This window comes from Arvicanthis niloticus, chromosome 26, assembly GCF_011762505.2.
Source record: "Arvicanthis niloticus isolate mArvNil1 chromosome 26, mArvNil1.pat.X, whole genome shotgun sequence".
Taxonomy (NCBI): domain Eukaryota; kingdom Metazoa; phylum Chordata; class Mammalia; order Rodentia; family Muridae; genus Arvicanthis; species Arvicanthis niloticus.
The window spans coordinates 12,796,435-12,823,519 of NC_133434.1; the positions used below are offsets into that span (position 1 = coordinate 12,796,435).

The window sequence follows — 27,085 nt, forward strand, 5'->3', positions numbered from 1 at the left end:
GCATGGACTTGGTTGCCTTCTCTGGCCAAGACTGTAATCTCATGGCTCTAAGGAAAGTGTGTGCTCAAAGTCAGCTCTCAGGCCCCACAGTTGGGAGCCTCAGGATTAGGGTGAGAACGGTAGAGGAAGGTATGAAGCAGGAAGGGAAGCAGAACTCTGGTACCAGGAAGGAAAGCACTTTCAAGTGATCCACCTATCTGGCCTCAGAGGACCAGGGTTCTGGCTGCATGCATCCCTGCGAGAGTTTCTTTTCTAAACCACTCATGCTTGGGATGGGGTGGAGAGGGGTTCATGAAGGGAAGAGTGAAGACGAAAGAAGGGCTGGTGGTTCACAGAAATCTGGGGTTAAAGCATCCGTGCTAATTGGACCTTGGTGATCTTGCATGTTCAAAGTACACAGAGCACTCAGGACTCTGGTTAGCAAGTTCCTGGTACCTGGTTCAGCAGAAGCCTTAGGCTGGTGGGTTCAGCTTCAACAACCAAGGAGGCCAGTAGCCTGCTGGACAGAGACCTAGTGGGTGGCAGAGTGACAGTGTCAACTCAGCAAAGGCCAGAATGCCTGGCACCTGCTTTAGATGAAAGAAGTATTACAAAGTGGGGGTGGCTGCTTTTGGGGGAAGCAGCTAGGACCTAGGACCGTGACCGTACTCCACAGAGTCCTGGAGTGAGGTGGGGGTGCAGGCACCACCACACCAAAGTTGTAGGCACCAGAAACTCTGGTGTAACTAGGGGGAGTCAAAAGCCAACCCTGCAGCCTCTCTCTTCCAGGGAACCTTAGATAAGTTGCTGAGGGCACCCTCACCCTGCCTGTGGCGTTGCCTCAGGCTGAGGTTTTGTCCCAGAGCCCTCGGGCAGCTCTAGGGAGCCAGAGTGTCTGTGTCCAGTCTTCCCAGGATCAAAGGAAGCCCGGTAGGGGGTGGGGGTGGGGACTGGTGTAGCGCTGATGCTGTGTTTACTTTCCCTGAGCTTCTCCATTGCTGATAGTGAGGTACCCGAAGAGCCCAGGCAACCAAGGATGACAGGGAAATGGCATCCCTTGTTTCCTTGTACCAAGGCCCTGGGCACTGCCCGGGTGCTGACCTGGTGGGGGGAGGGGATAGAGGGGGATGGCACCGTGGGAAAGTGGGCAGACGTGGGAGCAAAGCGGTGCAGGCTGGGTGCCCCAGGCAGGGAGCCTCTGCCAGGCCCGCTCTCCCTGGGGTGGGGCTGGCTGTTCCAGGGACTGGCTCAACCTGTTGAACGCCTGGCTGCCGTAGCTTGGCATCTGTGCCCCTGCTTGCCAGCCCCAACAGCTGCCCACCCATAGCCACACTGTGTATACTGCCCCCAGGGATCTGAGGGAAGAGGCTCAGATTAGTCCAAGGAGCTTAGTAGGGGCTCCTTCCAGGACTGGGCATCTCTTCCAGGGATTGCTACATTTTCCCAAGCCTGGACCTCTTGAGTTCCAGAGCTGGGGCTGGAGGACTGGGTGGCCAGGACCAGGAGCTGAGGGGATAGGTGGAGATGGCCATAGTCACGAAGATCTACTTGCAGCATGTCACTTGGATGGGTGGCCCTGAAGGCAGCCTGGAGTTACAGCCTGGAATTTCCTGCCGGGTGCCAGGGCCAGGCCTCCAAAGCCCCACCCCCAGCCTGGCCTGACCTCCCCTCCCTCCCTCTCTCCCTCCTTCCCCTCCCTCCCTCCCTCTGTCTACTTTCCCTGGAGGTTGGAGGAGGGGCAGTGAGAACATTCTGGCTACCAGGGAAAGGTGACTTCCTGGGTGTGGGGGGGTACTCATGGGAAACTGAGGTGATCGCTTGTGAAGACTTCTAGGGGAGATGTTTCCTTAGCCAGTCCTGACTGTGGGGACATTTGTCCCTCACTGTCTCTCAACTCTTACTGCATAGGGAAACATAGGCAAGGCACTCTTCTGGAGAAGAGGTATGCTCTCGGTCTGTGTGTAGGTAAGGGGTGTGGTGGCTTCTAACTTTCAGTCTTGAAGGGGAGTAGAGGCTCCCTTTGCCTCTGAACTTCTGTCAGTGGCAGAGCCCCTGGAGGCCTTCCCTTTGCCCTGTGTCCAGCAGGCAGGGCCCTCCCTTCTTGGTTCTAGGCCAGCTGCTGATCCTAACTTGGTTGCCTTTTCCGGGTCCCCTTCTCCACTGGCTGTACCACTACCTCTGTCTGGCCCGTTCCTCCTCCTTGTCCTGGTAGCTCCAAATTGGTCTGTGTCCCCCACCCCCACCCCCAGCTTCAGGAATGGCCCTGAATCCAGCATTTCGAAACCAGGATTGTTTTGAAATCCTGAGTGCTTCCCCGCCGCCCCCTCTGACACCCCTCCCCACTTACGGCTCACTGTCCTCAAGTCTGACTTTTCGACGGACCCGGACCGCACTGGAGGTACCTCCCTCTGAGATTGTGTGCTTGCTTGCACATGGATACAAACTGTACTACTCTGTATGCGGTGGCTCTGCGTGTGTCCCGGAGTGGGTGTGTCTGTGTTAGTATTCTGTGTGGCTGGCTGACGGCTGGCTGTTTCCTGAGTACTCTTTGGTTGCCTCTGAATTTGCCACTCTCACGGGTCTGAAGGAAAGTTTGGGCTATTTTAGGAGGTACCTTGAAAGTGTGTCTGCTTGTCTCTCACTTGTGTGCGTCTGGGGGTTCTTTCTGAGGAGTGCGCTGGAGGTGTGTCTCTGATATGTGCTTACCGCTTTGCTTCTGTTCTGCCTCCTCCTCCACCCTGGGAACATGTCTGGGGGGTGTAGTCACAGGTCTGCAGCTCCCTGGGACGTGGAGTCCTCTGCCCTTTGATAGGGAGGTTTCCTGGAGTGAGGCCCAAGCTTCTGGCAGCTCTGAGGCCTTGGAGAAAGAGTGGTGGAGTTGGGGAGACGCCTGGATAAGCTGTTGCCAGGGCCTGGTCCTCTCTTTCTCTGGCCTTGTATGCTCAGTGGCACCAGGCAACCCTGTGTCCTGAGGGTGTAGTGATGGCTGATAGAGGGAACCTAGGGACTAAAGGGACATGTTCCTTTCATTTCTACAGTCACCTCCTTCATCGGAGACCAGGAACAGTCAGTCACAATTTACCTTGGAGTTTGGTGATGGGTTTCAGGTTCAGAAAACTTGACTTCTCCACAGTTAGTTGTTTAACAAAACAAGCTGAAAATCTAATCCCAAGCAGAAGGCAGAAGGCAGGGCAGGCCTTTGGGGTGGACCATTGCAGCCTTGGTCCAGGGAAGTCTTACTGATGTCTCCCTCATTTCCTTCCTGCGCCAGTGAGGTTCTGCATATGGGGGTTGAGGGGGCAGCTATGAATGTTTTGGTTTTTGTTTCTTCTAGCTAAAGCCTGAGTATTGCTTGTATATTTATGCTGGTTGGCGATATTCACTCACTGGCATGCTCGGATTCCTTGCTAGGACTCAGTTTCCTATCTTGGGATCTTAGGCAGTAACCTGAATGCTTTTCTGCACATACAGGCAAAGGTCAGGGAGGAAGACAGGCAGCGGGTGTTTCTGTGAATGAAGGGCCTGAGGAGACCTCTTTCTCTTTCTCAGGAGGTGGGCATAGGCTAGGCTTCTTTCCCAGAAGTGTCCTTTGGTCCCCAGTACAGTGGGAGGTAGTAGTAGAGGCCCATGTTGGTATAGCCCTCAGTGACCCAGCAGGAGGAGGGCCTTGGCAAGGAGTTTTCAGTTTGTTTCTCAATCTCTTGTCTCTGAGACATGCACACGGGCACGTCACTGCAGACACCTCTGGGAGTTGAGTCTAGAAAAGTCACCTAGATGGTGGTAGGGCAGGGCGGTGCGGATAGGAAGAGGGCACTTGGTGGGCACAACATGCTGGCTGTCACTTTCCTGTCTTTGGAAGCTGGGTACAGTCAGGGTCTCTTTCCAACAGTCCCATCTTGAGCCAAGAGCAACACAGGCTGCAGAGGGTTAAGTCTGGTTGGCAGGGACACCCCCCCACCCCAGTACAGCAAGAGAGAGGGAGGAGGGGTGGTTAGCAGCTTGCTCTAGTTGGCGTCTCTCCCAGAATTCTTCGGAAAAGAACTCCCCTTTGACCCCCAGTACAAACTGAGCCCAGCCACCAGCCTCCCTCCCTCCCTGCTGTGGGAGCTTCACCCAGTGCTACCAAACTGCTAAACCCTCCTCACCCCAGGCCCTGGGACTCAGACCAGGTGCCCAGGATTCTTTGTCTTTAGGGGACCAGGGTTATAGCCAAGGAAACCTCATAGGTACATAGGATCTTAACCCCTTACCCCTGCCACAGGTTAACCTGGGGACGACTGGTTCTGGAAGCTGGGTCCTTGGGCTTCAGCCACCCCTCCCCCCAGGTCCTCAGGCCAGGTCGTGGGAGTCCTCCACCCTCCCTCTCTCTGTGGGGCCAAGCTTCCAGGGAACTAAGTCTGAGGTCTTCTAGTACCTTTTTCTTCCTGCTTCCAGGACAGGGAGGGGGAGTGGTGTGGTGGGCAGCTGGGTCAGGCCTGGCTCCTGGCCAGTCCACAGAAGTCTGGGGGGGGGTTGTGTGTCTGAGTAACTCTGAGACTTCCTGAAGCTGAAGGTTGTCCGTAAATTGAACACATTTGTGGCTGGGGAGGGGGCTGGGGTTGGGGTTCTGGGAGGATCAGGGCCTTAGATTGCTGGCCAGGGACTTTTAGCTGTGACCATTTCTCCACAGGGAGCCCCCATCCCAGACCACACCCCTGAGCCTGAACCTGACACATTCCTCAGAGGTGAGCGGGTCCATGTGTTTTTGCGCTGCTTTTTTGGCCTTCCCATCCTTGTCTGCAGTGGCCGCATCATCCTGGCTTAGCCTCCTGCTTGGCTCTGTCAGCTCCCTCCTCCTGGCTTTCTGCCTCTACTTGCATTCTCCTGTCTGGGTGGGCGATACTGCAGGTGTGTGTGTGTGTGTGTGTGTGTGTGTGTGTGTGTGTGTGTGTGTGTGTGTGTGTGTATGCGCCCCGGACAGGGAAGGGTTAAAGCTGGGTGCCACCGAAAGTTCTAGGCCTACTCGAAGCCTCTTCTCCTGGTGGGAGGTGGGAGACTCAGAACTGTGTCCACCTGGAAAGCAAGGTAGATTTTTATGGCTGTCCTAATTTCTTGCCCTCCCTCCTTGGCTTTGGCTTCTAGAGGTTGAGTCAAATCCAGGGTGTCCACCGGCCACCAGCCACCACTGTAAGTTTGGCTTCTGCTGCCCTGGATTCACAGGCGTGTACACACACACACACACACACACACACAAGCACATAGCTTCCCTCCTCCCTCTCTCCTTACTTAGCAACAGTTCTACACTCACAACAAACACTCGTGTAGGCTCCTGTCTGACTAGGGAAAGGGAAAGCCTGAGGAAGGGAAGCGGGGGAGGGGGAGGTGGTTTTTTTTTTTTTTTTCCTCCTGGACAGCCCTCTGGAGGGAGAACTTCTAGCTCCTTCACCTAATCTCCCCCACCCCCCAACTTTCCCTTCTACTGTCTTCCTAGAGGAAGCTGCCCTGCTTCTAACTCTGGCTGTAGAAAAACATGGGAAGAGGAGGGGAGGGACAGGTGGGTCAGCGTGGGGGTGGGGAGGTGGGGCTCGGACTCCTGCCTTCTCTGAAAAGTTCCACTTGACCTTTGACTCCCACCTGGGGCTTGGGGGTGGGGCGGCAGGACTTCTCATTTACCTGGGCATCTCAGCAGGAGCCTGTGCTAGAGCTCTTGGGACCATGCTGACTTGTTAGGGACCTGGATAGGTGAGGAGGTAACGGACTGGGGGTGGGCGGAGCTAGGGAGGCCCTGGAACTTTGCTCTTTGAGATTTCAGACCTGGCTCAGCAGGGCACCTATATAGAGGCCACGGGGGTTCTGGACTCTCTTTGATCTCTTCCCCAGGCAGGAACTGTGTGGCCTTTAGTGCAGGACCTGGTACCCATCAGGCCTAGGAGGAGGGTGAAAGGGTTCATGGGATGAAGGCCAGGCCTGAACACTGTGAGGAGCTGACACCATGCTGCACCTGCAGAGGGCAGTGGCTAAGAACCCAATGCTGAAGTGTTGAGCTTCCAATCCTGATCTTGTAATGGTGGGCTATGTATTTTGGGCAAGCTATGTAATTCTTCTTACCTGCAAAGAGGAAATAATAAAAGGGCTTTCTAGGCCAGGCATGGGGATTCCAGCAACTGAGAGGTAGAGGCAGGAGGATCACTTCAAGTTTGAGGCCATTCTGGATTACAGAGTAATATCTAGACAAATAGACAAACCAGCAAACCCCAAACACTCCAAGATTATAAAAATAAAGCCTTTTCTAAGACTGGCTGTGGTGGTAGGAGCCTGCCTGTAGTTCCAACTATTTTAGTGGCTGAGGGAGGATCCCCAGTCCTCAGGAGTTCAAGGCCGGCCTAAGTAACATAGCAAGACTTTATCTCAAAAAATAAGAAGAAAAGGCTGCACTGGGGCTGTAGTTCAGTTGATAGAATGCTTGCTTTCACCATGTACAAAACTCCACGTTCAAGCCTAGAAATGACATAAGCTGGGTATAAAACAGGCGTGGAGGTGCATGTCCGTCACCCCAGTTCTCTGAAGGGTAGAACCAGGAAGATCATGGGTCCAAGGCCATTCTCAGCTGCATAATAAACTGGAAGTCTATCCTGAGATTTAGGAGACCGGTGAAAAAAGCTGAGAGCACCTGAGTGCTTACGTACACTCCCAGGCAAAGGCAGGAAGATCACTGCACGTTTGAGGCCAGCCTAGTCTTCACAGTGAGAGCCTGTCTCAGGAAGAAAACTTCTTAGGTGGTGATGTCGTCTGCCTCGCAGGCTCAAGGCCCTGGGTTCTGTCCCAGGACTAGGGAAAAATAAAAACAAACCCCAAACTTTTTATAGAATTGTTCTGAAGGCTAAATTGGGTAAAATATATAACGTCCGCAGATGCTCGGCAGACATTAGGGATGCTTGGCTGTTAGTAATCTGAGCTCCTTGCAGGAGCAGGGCTTTGGCCTAAGGGCTTAGAGAAAGAACCCATCCAGGTCTTTAGATTCTGATGCCTATCCAGAACCACCTTGTTTTTGTATTTTGGGGCAAGATCTCACAGTGCAGACCAGGCTGGCCCTGAGCTCACAGAGCTCTGCTTGCCTCTGTGTTTTGGTATTAAAGTCGTGAGGTACCACAGTTGGCAAGACAGACCTTGTTGCCTCAGTTTCCCTATTGTTGCTGCTGGCTGATACTATGATTGCCAGTTTTGTAGTTGCCCAGGACCTAGAGAAGGACTTGGGTTTTCCAAGGACCCCCACCCCCATTTCTTTGTCCTTGCCCTTCATTTCTGGGCCCAGCCCCACTCCCTCCCCCAGCCTGTTTGCTCACTTTAGTCTTAGGGCCTTCTTCCCATCCAACCCCCGCTGCACTGTTCTGTCACCAGACTGGAGGAAACAACTCTGTCCTTAAATGGCTCCAATGGCCTCCTTCTTTCCTTCCTGGTCTAAGAGTCAGAGACCTTCCTTGGGAAGAAATAAGGCAGTGTAGAGCCGTGATGTGGATGGTAGTGGTTACACCTGCCACAGGTCTTAGGGTACCGTCTTGAACATTTTCTGAATATGTAAGGGCAGTGCCTGAGAGATGAGTTGAGCATGCCCAGGATCTTGCAAAGGTGGGGAGGGCCATCCTCAAGTCTATAAGGAGAGCGGGGGCGTGTCAGCACCCCTGGTATCCAGTAGGATACCCCTGGAATCCTTCTCTAAGAGTGTGGAAGAAAGTGTGTGTCTCAGGGCAGGGGGGAGGGGATGTGAATACCAGGGGCAGCCAGGACTCTCAAAGGTCCCGAGCTAGGACTAGGACAGTAGGGATGGAGCTTGGGGACTCCTGGGTGAGGAGCTGTGGAATAGATGGCAGGCTGGGTCGCCCACAGAAGAATCTGTGTCGACAGGTGGTTAGGATAGTCTGTGGATTCAGGAATAACAGGGCTCCTGGGTCTGAGTCCTGGGCTTGGCTACCAGGTACCCTCCATGGGCTTGAACTAGGAGGGATGGACAGGAACCCCATGCTGTGCTGTCCACCACTTCCCAGGACAGAGAGAAGAGAACTTCCCCTTTTCTATGGGCTCGGGAGGTGAGGGCTCCTCTGCCTGCACCATGGTACTTAACTGTTGAGCCGGCCATGCCTCCTGTGCTCGGCCTCTGGGCCTGTTCCTTGGGCAGGCTGGGGCTATTTTTGGGATTGGGCTGGGGCTCTGGGGCCGGTTTCAGATGTTCCAACGTGAACAGGAGAAAGCAGGGACAGATGGCTGGAGGGTTCTGATCAGTGGGTCCTGCTGGGAACAGGTTTATTTTTAGGACCTTGTTAACCCTTTTGGGGCTTTGTGGGGCCACCCTGAGAGGTATTGCCCTTTCTGGTTGAGAAGAGAACGGGCTTCCTCTTCGGGCCTCCAGTCCTCGAGGACTGTTTATCAGCTGCCCTTTCTGTCTAAGACCTTCTCTTTAGAGAGAACCATGGCTCCACACTGCATGTATTTTCCAAAGGCGTCAGACTTGGGGGCTGTAAATCATTGGAAGGGAAGACGCCTTCACTTACCTCCTGGGTAAGACCTGAGGCTGAGGGAGCCTCGGACGCCTGCTCTCTGTATCCATCTGGATTGGAGAAAGTCAGAACTCTTGAGTGCTTGGGGGTGCCTGCCTGTCAGTAGAGTGAACAAGCTTCTTCACAGAGTGCAGAGAAAACCATGCCTGGGTGTAACACAAGTACGCCGCCCATGAGCCTTGCTTGCCTGAGTACTCACAAGGACTGTGTAGATGGGGCTTCCCATCACAAATGGACCTTCCTCACATGCCACTTTCTTGGGTACTATGTCAGTAAAGGGAGAGTGTCCAAGGGACTTGGTTGAGGGCTTATGTGTGTGTCATAGACATTTTTCGGTAGTTTCTGGTGATGACCTCACTTGGTGACTTTTGCCTGTGAGTAAACTGAGGGCTGAAGAGATGGACAGGGTGCTGCAGGTTGGAAGAGGCATGATGGGACTGGCATCCTATCTGCCCAGCTACAGAGCTGATTCTTACTCTGTTGTAACCACATGCATGCCAGGATGCATGGTCAAGGCTACAGTAGGCACCGCAACTTGTCAGGAGGTTTATGGAGTGGATGTGAGAAAGGAGGCCTTAGGGCAGGGGACCCTGCTTGTCACTGCTCTGTGTAAGCCCTTCTTGCATGAGGGTGCCAGGACTGACACTAGAAACCCAGTTTGGCCTTCCTGTCTGCCCTGCAGGAGATCACAGGCACACATCCTGTCTCATCACCCCACCCCCACTAGCCCTGGCCCACAAGCCCCTGCTTCCTGGAGGGTCATGGCTGTCTGCATGTCAACTTAGACTGGAGCTACATGGCTACTCAGGTGCTGCTGGTGCCAAGAGCTTGGGCCAGGCAGGCAGGGCAAGGGATGGAGGATGTGTCTGCCTCTGGCAGCACCTGGGGGAGAGAGCAGAGTGCGGCAGGCAGGCAGGCTTTGGGCGAGGTCCCGCCCGTGGTGCGCTGACTGTGCCAGTAGCCTGCCCACACTCCACTCCTCCCACAATGGCCCCATTGTTTCCAGTAGCCAGGCAGTTTGGAGGAGGTTCCTCGGTCACCCATGCCCCCCTAAATAGGGGCCAGATTAACCCCTTGGGAGACGCGGGCCAGGTGAAGGCCCCCAGGAAGCTACCTGGCTTCTATTTTCCCCTGTTGTCGGAGTGCAGTTTGAGAAGTCACTCCTTACCACGTGGGTACAGCAACAGGCCACCTCCTGAGATCGGGGTCTCCTATCGGGGAGAGGTAGCACCTAGACCCTCCCCCACCCCCACTCTGGTACAGGTGCCAGGGGGCAGGAAGTGCCAGTAGGGTGGCAGTGGAGCCCAGATATATTTGGGCGGTGGGGCTAATTCGAGCCACCACCGTGGCTCTGCCGGCTCCTGGGCTCCTTTCCTTCCTGTGAAACCAGAGCTGGGTTGGGCCTAGCTCAGGATTTCGGTGGATTTAAAGAGGCAGCCCATCTCTGCCAGCCTGGCTTCCTCTCCCCCTCCCCAGGTGGGGTCTGAGGCAGAGAGAGGTCTGGAGGCCTTTGAGCACCTCCTTTGCCCTGGGCTAACCCCTGGCCCTGGCCTCAGTCAGGGTACTAGGCACTCCTCTCTCCCAGAGCCTTGGGCGGGTGGGGTGGGCGGGGGTGGGCTGTGGTTTCCTGTGTTGGCTGTTTGTGCCTGGCCCAGAGTGCCCGCTGCCTGCCTGGGCTTCCTGCCCTGTCTTGTTTCCTAGTGCTCTCCCCCCTCCCCACCCCTCTCCCTAGGGGGAGGGAGTAACTAGGGATTGGGCATCAGTCTTTTGGGGGCACCCTACTGCCAGGGCATGATTGCTTCCTGAGGTCTGGACTCACTGGTAGTGGCCAAAAGAGCCAAAAGAAGTGAGGTGGACTTAGGCCTGGCCATTTGTCCCCACAGGCTCCAGAGGGACAGTGGTCCAGCAAGAGTAGAACTGATCTCCCACGGGCATTCCGTTGAAAGAGCCTACATTGCAAAGGTCTAGGATCTGCAGAATTCATGGTCCTGCAGGGTTAGGATTGTATGACCTTACCCTGGGGCTATAGGTGTGGTGGGCTGGAAACTCCCAGGTGAAGCCTCCCAAGCAAAACTGGTTTATTTGCATGGACTCCTGGGAGGAGAGTTAGTTGTTGCTAAGAACAGAAGGGGGGAGGGGATCCCACCCCCCAAGCTTGGAAGTCCCCACCTAGAGGGTCCCCACTAAAATAACACCTTGGGGCCTTGAGCAGATTTCTTTGAGCTAGGGTCTCAAAGAAATTCCAGCCCTCCCTACCTATATGAGTCACCACCCCAGAGAAACAATTTGTTACAAGGGGACCTTTTGAGGACCAGGGGACAGACACCAGGAGAAAGGGGATTGGGACATTATCTTGGGACTTGAATCTGTCTCGGCCAGAGCCCAAGGACCCTGTCCCTGTGTATCTCACATTTTTTTTCTGGAAGTCTCTGTTCACTGCGGGGGGGGGGGGGGGTGAGGGGGGATGACCCTCCAAGCATGTCTCACTGTTCCTCGGTTTCCCTGGTCTCACTGAGATTGTACATAGGTCCTCGATGAAGTATTGGCTCTACTGATGACGTCATTAGCCCTGGAGTGAAAAGTATTTTGGTTGTCATAGTTGTATGCGTGCCTGTGCGTGTGTGATAACATCTTACTACATAGCCCTAGATGGCCTGGAATCTGGTCTGTAGCCTGGGATGGTCTTCTGATCGGAAAGCCAGTCCATTTCTACCTCCTGAGTTGACGGGGTTGAAGGCGTAAGCCACCATACCCAAGCATGAATATTTTTGTAGAGAGAGTCTTCTGGAACCCGTTGTCTAGCTTGTGCTGATCTTGAATCCATAGAAATCCTCCTGCCTCAGCTTTCTGAGTGCCGACTCTAGGGCTGAGCCACAGTTCCTGGTTTCCCCAAGATAATTATGAGCAGGGCATGAGACTCGTGGGCTGGCTGGTCTGGTCAAGCAGACTCCCAACCTGGAAAAGGCAGATTGCCTGGGTATGTGGATGCTTGCCCAACTGGGGAACAGTTGTGTTGAACAGGGCTGACACAAAACACCTGGAGGCTCTCTGGTCATGGAGACAGTCTTCCTTGTCCCTCCTCCCACTGGGATTGTTCTCACTAACCCTCAACCTGTGGCCTACCCTTATCTTATACAGTGGAGGCCAGGGACACCCACTTCAGGCTTTTTGTTTCAGAAGCTCTGTAAGTATCCCAAAGCTGGCCGGGGTCCTGTCTCAGCCTCCAAGTGCTGGGATCATAGACTTATGCCTGGGTCTGGCTTCTTTGTGTCACCTACTTAGCTCCAGGCACATTCTCCTGGGTTTGCTTCTGGCCTTTCTTTCACTCAGGTGACTTGCAACTGCTCCCTGTTTGTGATCACACGTCACCCTTCCCCAGTCTAAGAGAGTGGCATTCCCGAAGCCCAGCCGTCCCTGACATGCCAGGCAGGTCTCCAGGGGCTTCCGGCCTGGCTCGAGGAGGCTCCTCACTCATTCAGTCCTTAAGCATTTCCCTGCCAACCATTGGCCTCTTGAGGCTACACATTTCAGGTGTCTTTTGGGACTGAGCATAGAGGAAGAGGGGTCTTTGGGAGCTGGGGCCATGTCCTGATGGGCAGACAGGGAGATGGGAGATGGGAAAGCCCTGACTCATCCAGTGCTTACCTCAGCTGGCCTTGCAGCTGGGTGGGAGCAGGAGGCGGAGTCGTAGGGGACACTTTTCACTGGAGCCACTGAAGAGGACCAATTTCCTAACAGCCCCTCCCTGGATTATTATAGTTGTGACCTTGTGCCCCCCCCAATAGCTTTTTTGGGGGTAACGTTTTGAGACCAAATCTTGCTAGGTAGTTTAGGCTGTTCTGGAACTCGCAGGTTGGGCTTGACTTTGTGATCCTCCTGCCTCAGCCTCCCAAGTGCTAGGATCACAGCAGTGAGTCACCATGCCGAGGTTAGGGCTCCAGTTTTGGAGACCCCTTAACAGAAAGTACTAGATGGCCAGTCCCCATCCCCCATAACAGGTGATAAGTTCTGGGGGCTTACATGTGGAAAGCCCACTGATTTGATTTAGACTGAGGGTCCCAAGGTACCTGGAATGGGGGTTCTGGGTCACCCATGCTGTCATGTGACCCAAGGGCACACAACTTTTCCTAGACCTCAGTTCCTCCTAGTGAAACTGGGCAGATGGCTTTGAGAATCAACCAGGGATGGAGGTGAGAGTTAAACAGCATGCCCTCCATTGACCAAGGTGATTTCCCCAGAAGTCCTCAGTGCCTCTCTGTTCTTCCCTGGTTGTGGTGTGTGTGTGTGTGTGTGTGTGTGTGTGTGTGGGCGGGTGCTATGCTGCAAACTAGGCCCTGGACTTTGGAATCTTTTTCAGAGACAGAGTTGGAGTGGGGAAGCCAAGTATTCTCCAGGGGTTTAAGGTTAGACGCCCACAATGTACCTGGTAGGGCTCCCCTTACTTGGAGGTCCCAGCCCAGTTTCCAGCAGCTGAGCAAGGAGCAGGAGTGTGTACTGGTGTGTCTAGCTGGACCTGTCACGGGAAGAGGCTCTAGGGCTCAAGACTCCTCCCCTTCCCTCCCCCACCTTTTACCGGGATCTCTGCTGGGGGCGGGGAAAGGGGACAGAGCAGGGGGCGGTTGGGTGAGGCGTCTGTGTTTGTGTAAGTCAGCTTGTTGGTGTATCTATGGCCCTCTGTGTATTCTTTGTGACTGTCGGGCTCAACTTTCTATGGCTCCCTTGTGTCTGGGTCTCAGTCTTCACATCTGTTCAATGAGTCCGCCGGCTATCACTCCGCTGGGTGGCCGGGATGTCTGTGTGCCCCAGGCAGCTCGGCGGCTCCGGCTGGTTCGCGCTGCCCAGTCCCTCGGGCACACCTCTGCCGGCTGGCCGTGAGCGTCTCTATAGTTTCCTGGGCTCCGTGCGTGTCTTTGTCTCCCTGTCCACGTGTGAGCTGTAAGTGTGCGTGTGAGTCAGAGTTCGGGTGCTCGTGGGTCTCTCAAGTCCCAGCTCTGTGCTCCCAGTCTGCCCGGCCCGCTAGCGCCCAGTCAGTCCCTGGAGGACTGTGTCTGTCCATGTGTCTGTCTGCGCGCCCTCCAGTGGACCCGGGAGATCCACGCTGCAGCCCTGTCCGCCTCCCTCAACCTCGCTCGCTGCCTCGCTGGCTCTCTCGCTCCTAGCTCGCTCTGTTTCTACACTCGGGCTTTGCCGAAGGGGGCGGGGTAGGGGGGGTGCAAGGGAGGGGGGAGGGGAGGCTCCTGCATTCTTGCGGTCGGGGAGGAATCTGAGCCAGCGTTACTGGTCTCCAAAAGAGCCCAGCTGCAGCCCCGGGGCCCCGCCAGGCCTCTCGCTGCCCGCCCGGGCCTGCCGGGATGGGCACGGGCTAGGCCTGGAGCTGGGGGCGGGGCAGGGCAGTGCGCCCACCCCGGCCCCTGGGAGGCTGCAGCGCCCGGGGACAGGGCGCAGTGCTGGGGCGGAGCGTGAGGGATTCCCGAATCCTGGGTGAGGGGCGTGTCTCGGAGCGGGAGTCCCCCAGTGGGCCAGAGCAGACCTCGCAGCCGCCCCACGCGTCACTTTTGCGATCAAGCCTATTAGTGAATTCTGACTCTCCAGCCCTTGGAGGGGGGTGCCCAGGGTGGGGGGCTTGCTCGATACTGCAAGCTCCCTGAGGACAAGGTGTGGAAGGGATGGGGACTGGACTGGTCTTTAGGATTGAGAAGTCCTCTCTTTCCAATCCTACCCTACCCTATCCAGTTCCTTAGTCCCGGGGCTCTGGGTTGTCCCCTTCCCTCCCCTTCATACACCCCCTCCCTAAGTCACAAGTTTTCTCTTTGGGGCTTGTTGCTGCAGTCCCTGCTCCAGTACCGAGTACCTGGCTGGGCCCTGGGCACGCACAGGGGTCGTAGCCCCACTGTGTGTGGGAGCCATGAGGATCCTGGCTAACAAGACAAGGTGTGTGGGTGTCACGGAGGGTGGGACATGTGTGTATGGAGAGTGGGGAAGGGAAGGGCCCATGGTGATGGGGCCAAGCTATGGAGCTGTGCTGGTTTGGAGAGGAGCCCCTTGGGCACCTGGCTTCCTGGCCACCAGTGGGTTGAAGGGAAGTGGTAAAGTCTGGCCCCAGGCAGGAGCTGGCAGCCAGCCTTAGCGCCTGGGCCCAGGGGGCAGAGGAGACTGGCAACTAGCTTTGCCTGCTCCTGGTCCCTTTTTCCCTCCTAAAACCGTTAGAGCAGTCAGACCCTCATCCTACCCTAGTGTAGGGGGGTATGATGGCTCCCTCCAGCCTCAGTCTAGTCGGGGGTAGGAGCTGGAGTGGGGGTGGTGCCTGCCTCCCTCCTCCCCAGGAGAAGCGGGCAGACAGGGCCAGGCGGCGGCAGCAGGACAGCAGGGCTGAAATAAATCTGAGCTGGTGTGGAATGAGGGGGGATAAATATCCTCTCCCGTGATGTGATCTTTCCAGCGGCTATTAATAGGTCTCCGGGGAGGGGGAGGCGGTGGGGGGAGCAGGCTGGAGCTTAAAGGGCCCGCAGCCTAGGCTGCAGGAATCCTTGGCTTCAAGCTGTACTCTTGTCTGCTTGACATACCACTCTCCCCACCCCACCCCCAATCCCTGCCTGCTGACAGGGCCTACTGGCCCACCCTTTTCAGGCCTTTCCCCTTAGGCTCTGGGGAGTCTTCTGGACCTGTGGGTACCACTCTCTCTCGGTTGTGCTTTCCCTGGTCCTCTAGGGAATAGGGCACAGGCTTGAGCAGTGACTCATGGGGCCTTTGGCCCTTCTCAGCTAGTTGTTAGGGCACAGCATAGTTGAGGTCCAGGGCCTTGGAAAGGAGTCTTCACCCCTAGTAGGTGCTAAAAATTCATCAAGTGCTGGGCTGATAGGGAAGCTGGTAGACACTGGGGCTGGAGGTACATAGATTCTGCCAAGCCAAAGTCCTAGGTTTCCATTTGAATTGAGCCTAGATAAGGAACTCTGTTCCATCTCCACTCCCCGAGGTGGACAGAGCTTTGCTCTTATCTGAGGAACCACACAGAGGTAGGGACTAGCAGGTGGTCTCAAGATAGCACCTAACCGCCCCCTGCATTAGGTGAGGCAAGAGAGCTAAAGTCCAGGCATGCCTAACTCCTTGCAGGATTAATCTTTCCCATTTCGCCTCCTTTTCTCCAGGTTACCCCACCCCAGGAGGAGAGAGGCTCCAGGGAGTCCGCCGCTGTCCCCTCGAGGCCACTGCCCCCCTGCCCCAGCCAAGCCAATGCACCCAGAAAATAAATTGACCAATCATGGCAAGGCAGGGAATGGAGGGGCCCAATCCCAGCACCAGAATGTGAACCAAGGACCCACCTGCAACCTGGGCTCCAAGGGCGTGGGGGCGGGGAGCCATGGGGCCAAGGCCAACCAGATCTCACCTAGCAACTCAAGTCTGAAGAACCCCCAGGCAGGAGTGTCTCCTTTCAGCTCACTCAAGGGCAAGGTGAAGCGGGAACGGAGTGTGTCTGTGGACTCTGGAGAACAGCGGGAGCCAGGAACTCCATCCCTGGACTCGGAGGCCAAAGGTACTGTATCCCCTCACCTCTCACCTCTCACCTCTCACCTCTCACCTCTAGACTCTGACATCACCTACATCCCCGAGACCCAAACTGGTCAGAGACCATCCCCTGCTTGGTTCTCATCCTGTGTTACCGTCCAACATGTTTGTAGCACCTCTTTCTCTTACCTCTACCCAGCCGTCAACCAGTTCCTTCCAGAGTGGGGCTGGCTAGGGCTGGACAGCAGAGTGGTAGTACTTCTGTAGATCCCACATTGGGAGAGGGGGGTGTCTGGGGTGAAGATCAACCCCCCACTCCCATCATCCCTGAAGCCTCCTGATGTCCTGGCTGGCGGGATCCTTTGGGAACATGCACTGGGGCCTGGAAGAGTCACAGTGGCTCCTCCCTGCACCCCCCCCCCCCAAGCCCTAATTAGAACCAGTTGTGGTTGGGATTATGCTGTACTGGGTGGGGGGGAGGGGAGACAGGCAGCCAGGGTTGGAGAAAGAAATCAGAAACAAATGGTGGTGTGGTGGGGGCCAAGGACTGGCAAAGTGCCCACCGTGGCCTGGGCAGTGCCCTTTAGGGTGGGGCACTCTGGAGAATGGTCTGGGAGGGCCTCTGCATGTGGAAGGACCAGGCCGCACTGCCACACATTCTTACTCTTCCTGCCTGTATCCCGCCTGCCTGGGCAGAGGTGGCACCCCGGAGCAAACGGAGGTGTGTCCTGGAGCGGAAGCAGCCGTACAGTGGGGACGAATGGTGCTCTGGACCAGACAGCGAGGAGGATGACAAGCCCATTGGGGCCACCCACAGTGAGTGCCCATTGATTCTGTGCCTTATGGTCCCCTTCCCCAGGTGTGTGTGTGTGTGTGTGTGTGTGTGTGTGTCCTAAGGGAACCTCCTTACCTTGGGCTTTAGGGGATTGTTCAAGAAGTGGCAGGGACCAGGCGCCCAAGCGCTTCTTCAGTCCTACTTTTGACTTTTTCCCTTTCTACAGTGTGTGCTGCTCACGGTCTCACCCCCTTCCCTCCCTCTCTCCCTCCCTCTCCTCTGATTTCTCAGGTAATCCCTTTCCTGGACTACACACCTACATGTCTAACAGATTTCATGGCCTATGCTGCCATCTACTGGTCAGTGGAGGATGGGCAGGGAAGGTCCAGATTCTCTGCGAATCTGGTAGCCTTGCTAAGCCTAGGTGTGAACTGACACTAACTGTGTCCCTGGTTCCTTTATCCAATCTCTAAATGACTGATGCTCAGAAAATGTTCTTGGTGAGCATCTAGGATGAGATGTGGGTGTCAATTAATGGCCGTTCCTTTCATTCCAATCCATCCTTCCGTGCCTGAGACCTGAGGCATCCTTGGTGCTTCCAACTTAAGCGAAGAAGAAACTAGCCAGAGAAGGTTAAGTTGTGGGCTGTTGTTGTTGTTGTTGTTCTTGGAGACAAAAATCTCACTGTGTAGCCCTGGCTAGTCTGAAAGTCACTCTGTAGACCAGGCTAGCCTGGAACTCACTGAGATCCATCTGCCTCTTCTTCCCCAGTGCTGGCCCTAAAGATGTCTGCCACTTGTGTCTGGTTAAATTGTGTGCTGCTTACAGGCAGGAATTAAGGAAAGGAGAAAGAAAAATACACTTCCGACTGAGCCCTCACAGCTGCCTATGAGGAATGTGTTGTCATGACTGTACAGCAGAAGAAACAGCAAGAGGGGAGTGGACCCTACTGGGCAGTGTCCAGTAAGAAGTCTCCACAACTGTCTGGGCCTGTGAAGGTCCCACGTGACTAACTAGTGCTGTATGAGCTATCTCAGTCTCTGTTTGGATGCTTGAACCATAGAATCCTTTACTGCTTCCTGGGACGCAAACCCTCTCTTGTCACCCCTAATTTGTTTCTGTAACTTTAGCCTGTATCATTGTAGAAACTTTGAAAGACACAAAGCGACAGATAAGAAATCCGTAACATCCCATAGGCAGCCTCTTTTAGGTGGAATGCTGTTCAGTGGAGACCAGGTTTCATGTAGTACAGACTAGCCTCAAGCTTGCTATACAGATGAGGCAGGCCTTGAACCCCTGATCCTCTTGCGTATACCTCCCGAGTGCTGGGATGATAATTTGTCGACACCATGCCCTTCAGGAGCATTCGACCATGCAATTGAATTCTTCACACACAGCAAGGCAGACTGATGGAGCTGTCGACAGGACAGGCTCAGAGACCAGGCGCCTTCTCTTACATCCCGGGGACTACAAACTTGGGAAAGGAGTTTTGGTTTCTTATCTATAGAAATGATCTTGATCATACAGATTTGGCACAAGGGGAAAGTGAGTGCAAACGTGTGACATACTTTGAAGAGTGGTAGCTTGTATTGTTATGGTACTAGAAAGTCCCTTCTTGAGATAAACTCTGCTTCCCTCGCCATACCTTGCAGGAGCCTGCTGTGTGTTCTGATTTATACTCTAGGCCTCTGGAGGCTGCCGCCTTGGCCAAGTTCTTGTGTTTTCTGGAAGTGCTGGCACGTGCTGCCTATAGGCCGGGGGGCTTTGACTTGTTTCTCTTGGTGTGATCATCTCCCCGTCAGCTAAACCCACTGCTGTCCAGTCATAGATCTTAGCCATGTGACAACAGAATGTCAGGCTTATAACCGTGGAGCGAAATTTGTCTTGTTGCTGCGGAACATTCTGGGAATGTCCTGAGTACATCGGTCGTTGCTATTGTGAAATATATATTTGGTCTTCTCCTGTTTCTTGGCCTCCTACTCTAAATCCCTGGGCATGTCCAAAGGGATGTGTGTTCTTTGTTGTTGCTGTGCCTTGTTTGATGCTCTGTCGACTGGTGTGTCTGGCAGCCCTGAGGTAGCTCCTAGACGGAGTCTGGTGACTGACAAGCTGAAAGAACAGAGGGTTGGACTCTCAATCCCACACTCCAGCCTCATCAAGGGAGTGGGGCTGAAGGTTGAATTGATCACCTGAGGCTAGTGGTTTGATTAAATATGACTAATGATTAATGTGTAAAAATCCAAAAAAGAGGGCTGGGGAGATGGCTCAGTTAGGAAAAACTTGTCTTGCAAGATTTCAGATTCCCAGAACTCACACAGGAAGCTGGATACAGTGGTACCCGCCTGTGGTGAGTCCATCGGCAGCAACACTCAAAGTGGAGGCAGGCAGCTTCTCCGGAAGCTCACTGGCCGGCTAATGTGGTGTGCATGATAAAGTGTGAGAGCCAACACTCACTGTTCCCTTCTGACATCCATATGTGCTCTGTGCCCTTAAACTGTGTGTGCACACACCTGTCCCTTTCCTGCAAAATCCGAAAAGACTGTTTGATGCTCAGAGAGGGCACAGAAGCAAATGGCCTTTCTCACATGCCTTGCAAACTGTTCATCATACCTGTATGCATCTGTAGCACCACTTTCATTTAGTGAGTGTGTGTGTGTGTGTGTGTGTGTGTGTACTACATGGTGCATGGGTACGGTGGTCAGAAGTGGGGGTGTCAGTTCCTCCTTCTACAGTGTGGGTCATGGGCCCTAGGAGGTTGTCAGGGTTGACAACAGATGCTTTTATCCGCTGAGCCTTCTCAGGCTCCTGTAGTATCCTTGCAATAAACAGAAGCAAGGTATTTCTTCCAGCTGCTCTAGCATCTAGTAGAATCTAGAAAATCCCAATTTGCAGGTCAATCACAGACAGACCAACCTGGAGCTCGGCATTGGGAGTGGGCAGTTTTGTGAGCCTGAGTTTCTCAACTTGCGGGAAAGACATGCCAGAATTCAACTAGAGGCCACCCTGCCAGGCCCACTGGTGCAGGGATTGCTGACTGGTTGTTGATGGGGACACCTCTATATGATTCTTGGTGATCAGAGGTGACTGAAGTCTTGCGTTGATCATTTTGGGAAAGCCTTCCTGACTCTTGTTGAGACAGATGCTTTGCTTTGTGGCTTAGTAACTATGTTTTTTGAAAGACTTGTCCTCGGGCAGGGCACATGGGAGCTGAGTAGTGTTTCCATTTTGTAGGTGAAGAAACCAAGGCTTAGACAAATGCTATGTTTTGTAAAATCACAGTTAGTGAATCGTGGGGTAGGATGAAAAAACCTGTCTGTGGTTTGAAGTATCAGTTACTACGTCCTCCCTGCCTTCCCCTTGGGTCATTAGACAGTATACACACACACACACACACACACACACACACACACACACACACACACACAGAGAGAGAGAGACAGAGACAGAGACAGAAACACAGAGAGAGAGAGACACACAGAGAGAGATAGAGACAGAGAGACAGAGACAGACAGAGAGCAACCATAGTGTGTTCTAGAGCAGAACAAAGCAGAGCTTTGGGGTCTCAGCCATGTTTTCTCTCTCTTCTCTATATGGACATCGTTCTGCATTCTGGCCATCTTGGGCAAAGGTTACTATAGGGCAAGTGCACTGGAAAGTCAGGCTGGTAAACACAGAGACCGTGGCGACAAATGACACTCTGGGTGTGAGCTTGAGGCAGTGAGCATCCCAGGGCACCAGCTGATCTCTCTCTCTCTTTCTCTTCTCTCTCTCTCTCTCTCTCTCTCTCTCTCTCTCTCTCTCTCTCTCTCTCTCTCTCACACACACACACACACACACACACACACACACACACACACACACCTGGGCTGCTCACCTGCTCTCCGTTGTCTCTCCTCTTGCAGATTGTAATGTAGCAGACACAGCCATGGTGGCCCCACAGTTGGGTCCTGGCCAAACTGCCCAACTGCCCCTCAGTGACAGCAGTGCACCAGGCCCCCAACATGGCCCCCCTCCAGGCCTTCGGCCAGACGTTCCTGGGGGCGGGGGCGGGGGCGGGGGCGTCCCAGGGAAGCCTCCATCACAGTTCGTCTACGTCTTCACCACACATCTGGCCAACACGTAAGTCTTTGGGAGAGATGAGGGGTAAGGGGATTTTGTCTACCCACGCCCAGCCTGAGCACATGGCGGGGCGGAGCACATATGGGGGGCGGCACAAGGTTGGTGGGTGAGGGCGGGCTTGCTTTTGTCTCTGAGGTGCGAGTGACTGCTCCCCTCTGCAGGGCTGCAGAGGCAGTACTGCAGGGCCGGGCAGAGTCCATCCTTGCCTACCACCAGCAGAATGTGCCCCGGGCCAAGCTGGATCAGGTGAGTATGGTGGCCCGCCTGGCTCTGAGATAGGTTGGGATGTCCCCTTATCTGTCTTATTCTTTACCTTTGTCCTCCTACAGGCCCCTAAAGTGCCACCCACCCCAGAACCACTACCCCTGAATACGCCATCAGCAGGTACACCACAGTCCCAGCCACCTCCATTGCCACCGCCACCCTCAGCCCCTGGCAGTGCCCCTCCTGCTCTGTCCCCGGAGGGGCCTCCTGAAGACACCAGTCAGGACCTGGCCCCCAACTCAGTGGGAGCTGCCAGCACAGGTGGTGGCACTGGAGGCACCCACCCTAACACCCCAACGGCTACCACTGCTAACAACCCTCTGCCTCCTGGAGGGGACCCTGCCAGTGCTCCTGGCCCAACCCTATTGGGGGAGGCCACGCCCACAGGAAATGGGCAGAGGAACCTGGTGGGCTCTGAGGGCCTGTCCAAAGAGCAGCTGGAGCACCGTGAGCGCTCCCTCCAGACACTGCGAGACATCGAGAGGCTGCTGCTCCGCGGTGGGGAGGCCGAGCCCTTCCTCAAGGGGCCCCCTGGAGGAGCTGGTGAAGGAGGCCCGCCAGCACAAGCGCCCTCTGCCGGGCAGCAGCCTCCCTCCGCCCCTCCTGGGGGGTTGAAGAAGTACGAGGAACCTCTTCAGTCGATGATTTCCCAGACACAGAGCCTAGGAGGCCCCCCGCTGGAGCATGAAGTGCCGGGGCACCCACAGGGTGGGGATATGGGACAGCAAATGAACATGATGATGCAGAGGCTGGGCCAGGACAGTCTGACGCCCGAGCAGGTGGCCTGGCGCAAACTGCAGGAAGAGTACTACGAGGAGAAGCGGCGGAAAGAGGAGCAGATTGGATTGCACGGGGGTCGCCCTGTGCAGGACATGGTGGGAATGGGGGGCATGATGGGGAGGGGCCCCCCACCTCCTTACCACAGCAAACCCGGGGATCAGTGGCCCCCCGGAATGGGTGCACAGCTCCGAGGACCTATGGATGTCCAAGACCCCATGCAGCTCCGACCTGGACCTCCCTTCCCTGGCCCCCGTTTCCCAGGCAACCAGATGCAAAGGGTGCCTGGATTTGGAGGAATGCAGAGTATGCCCATGGACGTACCCATGAACGCCATGCAGAGACCTGTAAGGCCAGGCATGACCTGGAATGAAGACTTGCCCCCTATTGGGGGACCCAGCAATTTCGCCCAGAATGTTGTGCCCTATCCAGGCGGGCAGGGTGAGGCAGAGCGATTCATGACCCCTCGTGTCCGGGAGGAGCTGCTGAGGCACCAGTTGCTGGAGAAGCGGTCGATGGGCATGCAGCGTCCCCTGGGCATGGCAGGTGGTGGCATGGGACAGAGTATGGAGATGGAACGGATGATTCAGACACATCGACAGATGGACCCTACCATGTTCCCAGGACAGATGACTGGAGGAGATGGTCTGGCCGGCACTCCCATGGGCATAGAGTTCGGTGGAGGCCGAGGACTCCTGAGCCCTCCGATGGGACAGTCTGGGCTGCGGGACGTAGACCCACCTATGGGGCCGGGCAACCTCAACATGAACATGAATGTGAACATGAACATGAACATGAATCTGAATGTGCAGATGACGCCACAGCAGCAGATGCTGATGTCACAGAAGATGCGAGGCCCCGGAGACATGATGGGTCCCCAGGGCCTTGGTCCTGAAGAGATGGCTCGGGTTCGGGCCCAGAACAGTAGTGCCATGATGGGGGGTCCGCAGAAGATGCTCATGCCTTCACAGTTTCCCAACCAGGGCCAGCAGGGATTCTCTGGGGGCCAGGGACCCTACCAAGCCATGCCCCAGGACATGGGCAGCACTCCAGACATGTTCAGCCCTGATCAGAGTTCGGTGCCCATGGGCACCGTGGGTACCGCCCGGCTCAGCCATATGCCTCTACCCCCTGCATCCAATCCTCCTGGGTCTGTGCACTCAGCCCCCAACAGGGGGCTAGGCAGGCGGCCTTCAGATCTCACCATCAGTATTCATCAGATGGGCTCACCAGGCATGGGGCATCTGAAGTCACCCACCCTTAGCCAGGTGCACTCCCCCCTGGTCACCTCACCCTCTGCCAACCTCAAGTCACCCCAGACTCCCTCACAGATGGTACCCTTGCCTTCTGCCAACCCACCAGGACCACTCAAGTCACCCCAGGTCCTCAGCTCTTCCCTCAGTGTACGTTCACCCACTGGCTCACCCAGCAGGCTCAAGTCTCCCTCCATGGCCGTGTCTTCTCCGGGCTGGGTGGCTTCTCCCAAGACAGCCATGCCTAGTCCTGGGGTCTCCCAGAATAAGCAACCACCTCTCAACATAAACTCTTCCTCTACCCTGGGCAACATGGAGCAGGGTGAGTGATCTAGGTGAACTTGGGTGGGAGTCTTGGTGGTGGGTGGGTTCCTGCAGGGACAGTGATGACAGTTTTGCCGGAGCCTCTTACAGAGAGCTCCACTTGGAACTTGGTCTCTTCCCACTTCGGGGAGATACGTGGGCCATAGGGACCACAGGGAGCCCGTGGTCAGTGGGATAGGGGTGTGCCTGGAGCGAGGTGGAGATTTGGGACAAGTTAACCTGGCCAGTGACCCCTGCTGTCTTTCTGCCTCTCCACTTCTGTAGGTGCCCTCCCACCTAGCGGCCCCCGGAACAGCTCCTCGGCCCCTCCAGCCAACCCTCCCAGTGGCCTCATGAATCCCAGCCTACCATTCACATCCTCCCCAGACCCTGCGCCTTCTCAGAACCCTCTGTCACTGATGATGTCTCAGATGTCCAAGTACGCCATGCCCAGCTCAACCCCGCTCTACCACAATGCCATCAAGACCATCGCCACCTCAGACGACGAACTGCTGCCTGACCGGCCGCTGCTACCCCCGCCCCCACCCCCGCAGGGCTCTGGGCCAGGTGCGAGGAGGGAAAGCTTTCTTTGGGAGTGGCAACAGCAGGTTTGCTTAGGGATCCCCCTGTGGACGTGCTGGCTTCTGCAAGCTTCCACAGTCTCTGGTCATGGGGGTGCTGTGAACTCTGGGACCCTGTTGCAGTCACTACCATCACTTAGTGAAACCAAGCCCAGAGCTCTTTAATGGGCTGGGGAAGGACTGGGAGGCTCCTCCCCAAGTCGGGTAGCGTAGCCTCTAATGCCCCGTTCTTTCCCCCCACAGGTATCAGCAATAACCAGCCCAACCAGATGCACATGAACCCCACTGCTGCCCAGAGCCCCATGGGTATGAACATGCCAGGCCAGCAGCCCCTGTCCCATGAGCCTCCACCTACTATGTTGCCCTCCCCCACCCCTCTGGGGTCCAACATTCCACTGCACCCCAATGCCCAGGGGACTGGGGCCCCTTCTCAAAACTCAATGATGATGGCCCCAGGAGGCCCAGACTCCCTAAATACCCCTTGCGGCCCTGTGCCCAGCTCTTCTCAGATGATGTCCTTTCCTCCTCGGCTGCAGCAACCCCATGGTGCCATGGCTCCCACTGGGGGTGGGGGACCTGGTCTGCAGCAGCACTATTCTTCAGGCATGGCCCTGCCCCCTGAGGACCTGCCCAACCAGCCACCTGGTCCCATACCCCCCCAGCAGCACCTGATGGGCAAAGGCATGGCTGGCCGCATGGGCGACACATACCCACCCGGGGTGCTCCCTGGGGTGGCATCGGTACTGAATGACCCAGAGCTGAGTGAGGTGATCCGGCCCACCCCTACCGGCATTCCTGAGTTCGACTTATCCAGGATCATCCCCTCTGAGAAACCAAGCAGCACCCTCCAGTACTTCCCCAAGAGCGAGAACCAGCCCCCCAAGGCCCAGCCCCCCAATCTGCATCTCATGAACCTGCAGAACATGATGGCGGAGCAGACCCCATCTCGGCCCCCCAACCTTCCAGGCCAACAGGGGGTCCAGCGGGGGCTCAGCATGTCCATGTGCCACCCTGGACAGATGTCCTTGCTGGGCAGGACAGGTGTGCCCCCACAGCAGGGCATGGTGCCCCACGGCCTGCACCAGGGGGTCATGTCCCCTCCACAAGGCCTCATGACCCAGCAGAATTTTATGTTGATGAAGCAGAGGGGTGTGGGGAGCGAGGTCTACACCCAGCCTCCCCACATGCTCTCCCCACAGGGCTCCCTCATGGGCCCCCCACCCCAGCAGAACCTCATGGTGTCCCACCCTCTGCGGCAGCGCAGTGTGTCTCTGGACAGCCAGATGGGCTACCTCCCAACGCCGGGCGGCATGGCCAATCTACCCTTCTAGCAGGCCCCTCGGTCTGGGGCTGGGGATACTGAAAATATGTTAACTTTAAAAAGTTTTGGTTTTCCTCCAGTGTTGGGATGGATGGCCTGGGTCCAGGGGTAGGGTGGAGGGGTGGGAACGGGCTTGTGTGGGGAGTGGTGTTTGTGGAAACGCGATGTGCTGGCAGCTTAGGGGGAAGCGGCAAGTGTTGGTTGGGTGAGGAGTTGGAATTGGGGTTTGCTCCATTTCTGCCACCAGGACTGCTCCTCCTCTGCCCCCCTATTCCTATGGAGCTTCTATTTCCCTTTGTCTTTGCACCTCCCCGCTTTCAGCTATGTTTTGGGGGGTCCTCGGGGGGAGAGGAGGACTGTCAAACCTTGCCAGGGCTTCAGGTCCGTTTCTCTCTTCCCGGTCTCTGCTTTTACCCCGTTTTCCCTCTGCCTCATTTCCTCTCCCTCCTGACGTGGCTGACCTCCTCTCGCGCGCCCCCTGCAGGCAGATGGCCAGGCGGGCAGGTGCCAGCGGAGCTGTAAATAGAGCTGCGCTTCTGTGCCGCTTTGTGCCGGTTTGTGCGTGTGCCGTATTTCTGTGTTTTGATAGGAGTCACACACAAGAAAAAAAAAAAAAGATTAAGAAGAAAAAAAAAAACCTTCCCCCTCTTTCAAATGGTCACACCCTCCATTCCCCTGGACCCAGAGACATACGTCTACGCACCCTCCATACGTCCCACCTATAAAATGACCATCTAGGCTTCCGTTTGGTGAGCCCCTGAGGACTGAGAATCTTCCCCCTTCCCTCTATGACGGCCGCCTGTCTGCTGCTGAGTGATTTCCGGAGAGCAGGTGTGCACATGTACATGTGTTTACCCACACCAGTGACATAGGGCCCCCAGCCTGGGTGCCTCTGCTGCTACATCTTAGTTAGTCAGAACTTGAAGCCCTTTGTCCCCATTCTAGGATAAAGGAGAGAAGGAAGGGGCAGCGTATGGCCCCTTAGAATGGAGCTATGGAGGGGTTAGCGTGCTGGGACCCTGGCTACAGTAGCCTTGGGCCAGGTAGCCCCTCAGGCCTTGGACTTCTAGAAACCACCACTTGCTTCTCACCAAAGAAGGAAGGAACAGAGTTGCCCTCTAGCGCAGAGTGAGGGAAGGCACATCCCGCTGCCTCCCCTGCCTGCCTACTCTCTGGCAAGGTCCTTCTGTCCAGGGCTCAGGACCATGTACCAGGTCTGTCTCTGCCCACCAGGCCCAGCCACTGCCTCCCCTCTGACTTCCCAGGAGAGCCCCTCACCCACCACTGGTCGGACTGAAGCCATACAGGAATGGGTGTTTTGTCTCCTTTGGCCCCAGGAGTAGACTACTTCTGCTTTCCTCACGTCCTTTCCTGCCTTGTAAGGTGGCGGGCAGCTCCCTGGCTAAGGCCTTTCCTGTCCTGCCTCCAGGGCCAAGGGCCATTCTAGACAGGGTGTCTTTTACCAGAGCCCTGTCCCAGCCTTTCTGACCTGCAGGGCCTGGTTTTGCCTTGGCAGCTGTAATACAAAGGGAATTTGTGCCCACTTCTCCCAGTCTGGTGCTGTCCACCATCAGCCAGGTCAGGCACCAAGCCCCCTCCAGAGCTGGCTGCAGGCCCTTGGCTTCCCCTGCCTCTCCCAGGGACCATAGCCAAGGTCTCTTGTGTTGAGAGGTGGGTGG

General features: G+C 55.8%; 1 protein-coding gene across 5 annotated transcripts in view; it reads left to right on the plus strand.

Annotated features, from left to right (window-relative positions):
- Positions 1 to 25,485, plus strand: part of Bcl9l (BCL9 like) — a 30,498-nt gene extending 5,013 nt beyond the window's left edge. Inside the window, exons 1-10 of one of the 5 annotated variants that reach the window (XM_076924894.1) lie at positions 2,286 to 2,377; positions 4,649 to 4,703; positions 14,340 to 14,441; positions 15,656 to 16,041; positions 16,710 to 16,829; positions 20,691 to 20,907; positions 21,069 to 21,153; positions 21,237 to 23,523; positions 23,790 to 24,071; positions 24,329 to 25,485. In XM_076924894.1, coding sequence (XP_076781009.1) covers positions 14,416 to 14,441; positions 15,656 to 16,041; positions 16,710 to 16,829; positions 20,691 to 20,907; positions 21,069 to 21,153; positions 21,237 to 23,523; positions 23,790 to 24,071; positions 24,329 to 25,416 — 4,491 coding nt within the window. In that variant the 5' untranslated portion in view covers positions 2,286 to 2,377; positions 4,649 to 4,703; positions 14,340 to 14,415 and the 3' untranslated portion in view covers positions 25,417 to 25,485. Of the gene's footprint in view, positions 1 to 2,285; positions 2,378 to 4,648; positions 4,704 to 14,339; positions 14,442 to 15,655; positions 16,042 to 16,709; positions 16,830 to 20,690; positions 20,908 to 21,068; positions 21,154 to 21,236; positions 23,524 to 23,789; positions 24,072 to 24,328 lie in introns of those variants that run through there. The other 4 variants (XM_076924893.1, XM_076924896.1, XM_076924895.1 and 1 more) reach the window with 4 other exon arrangements.
- The last annotated feature ends 1,600 nt before the right edge of the window (positions 25,486 to 27,085 follow it).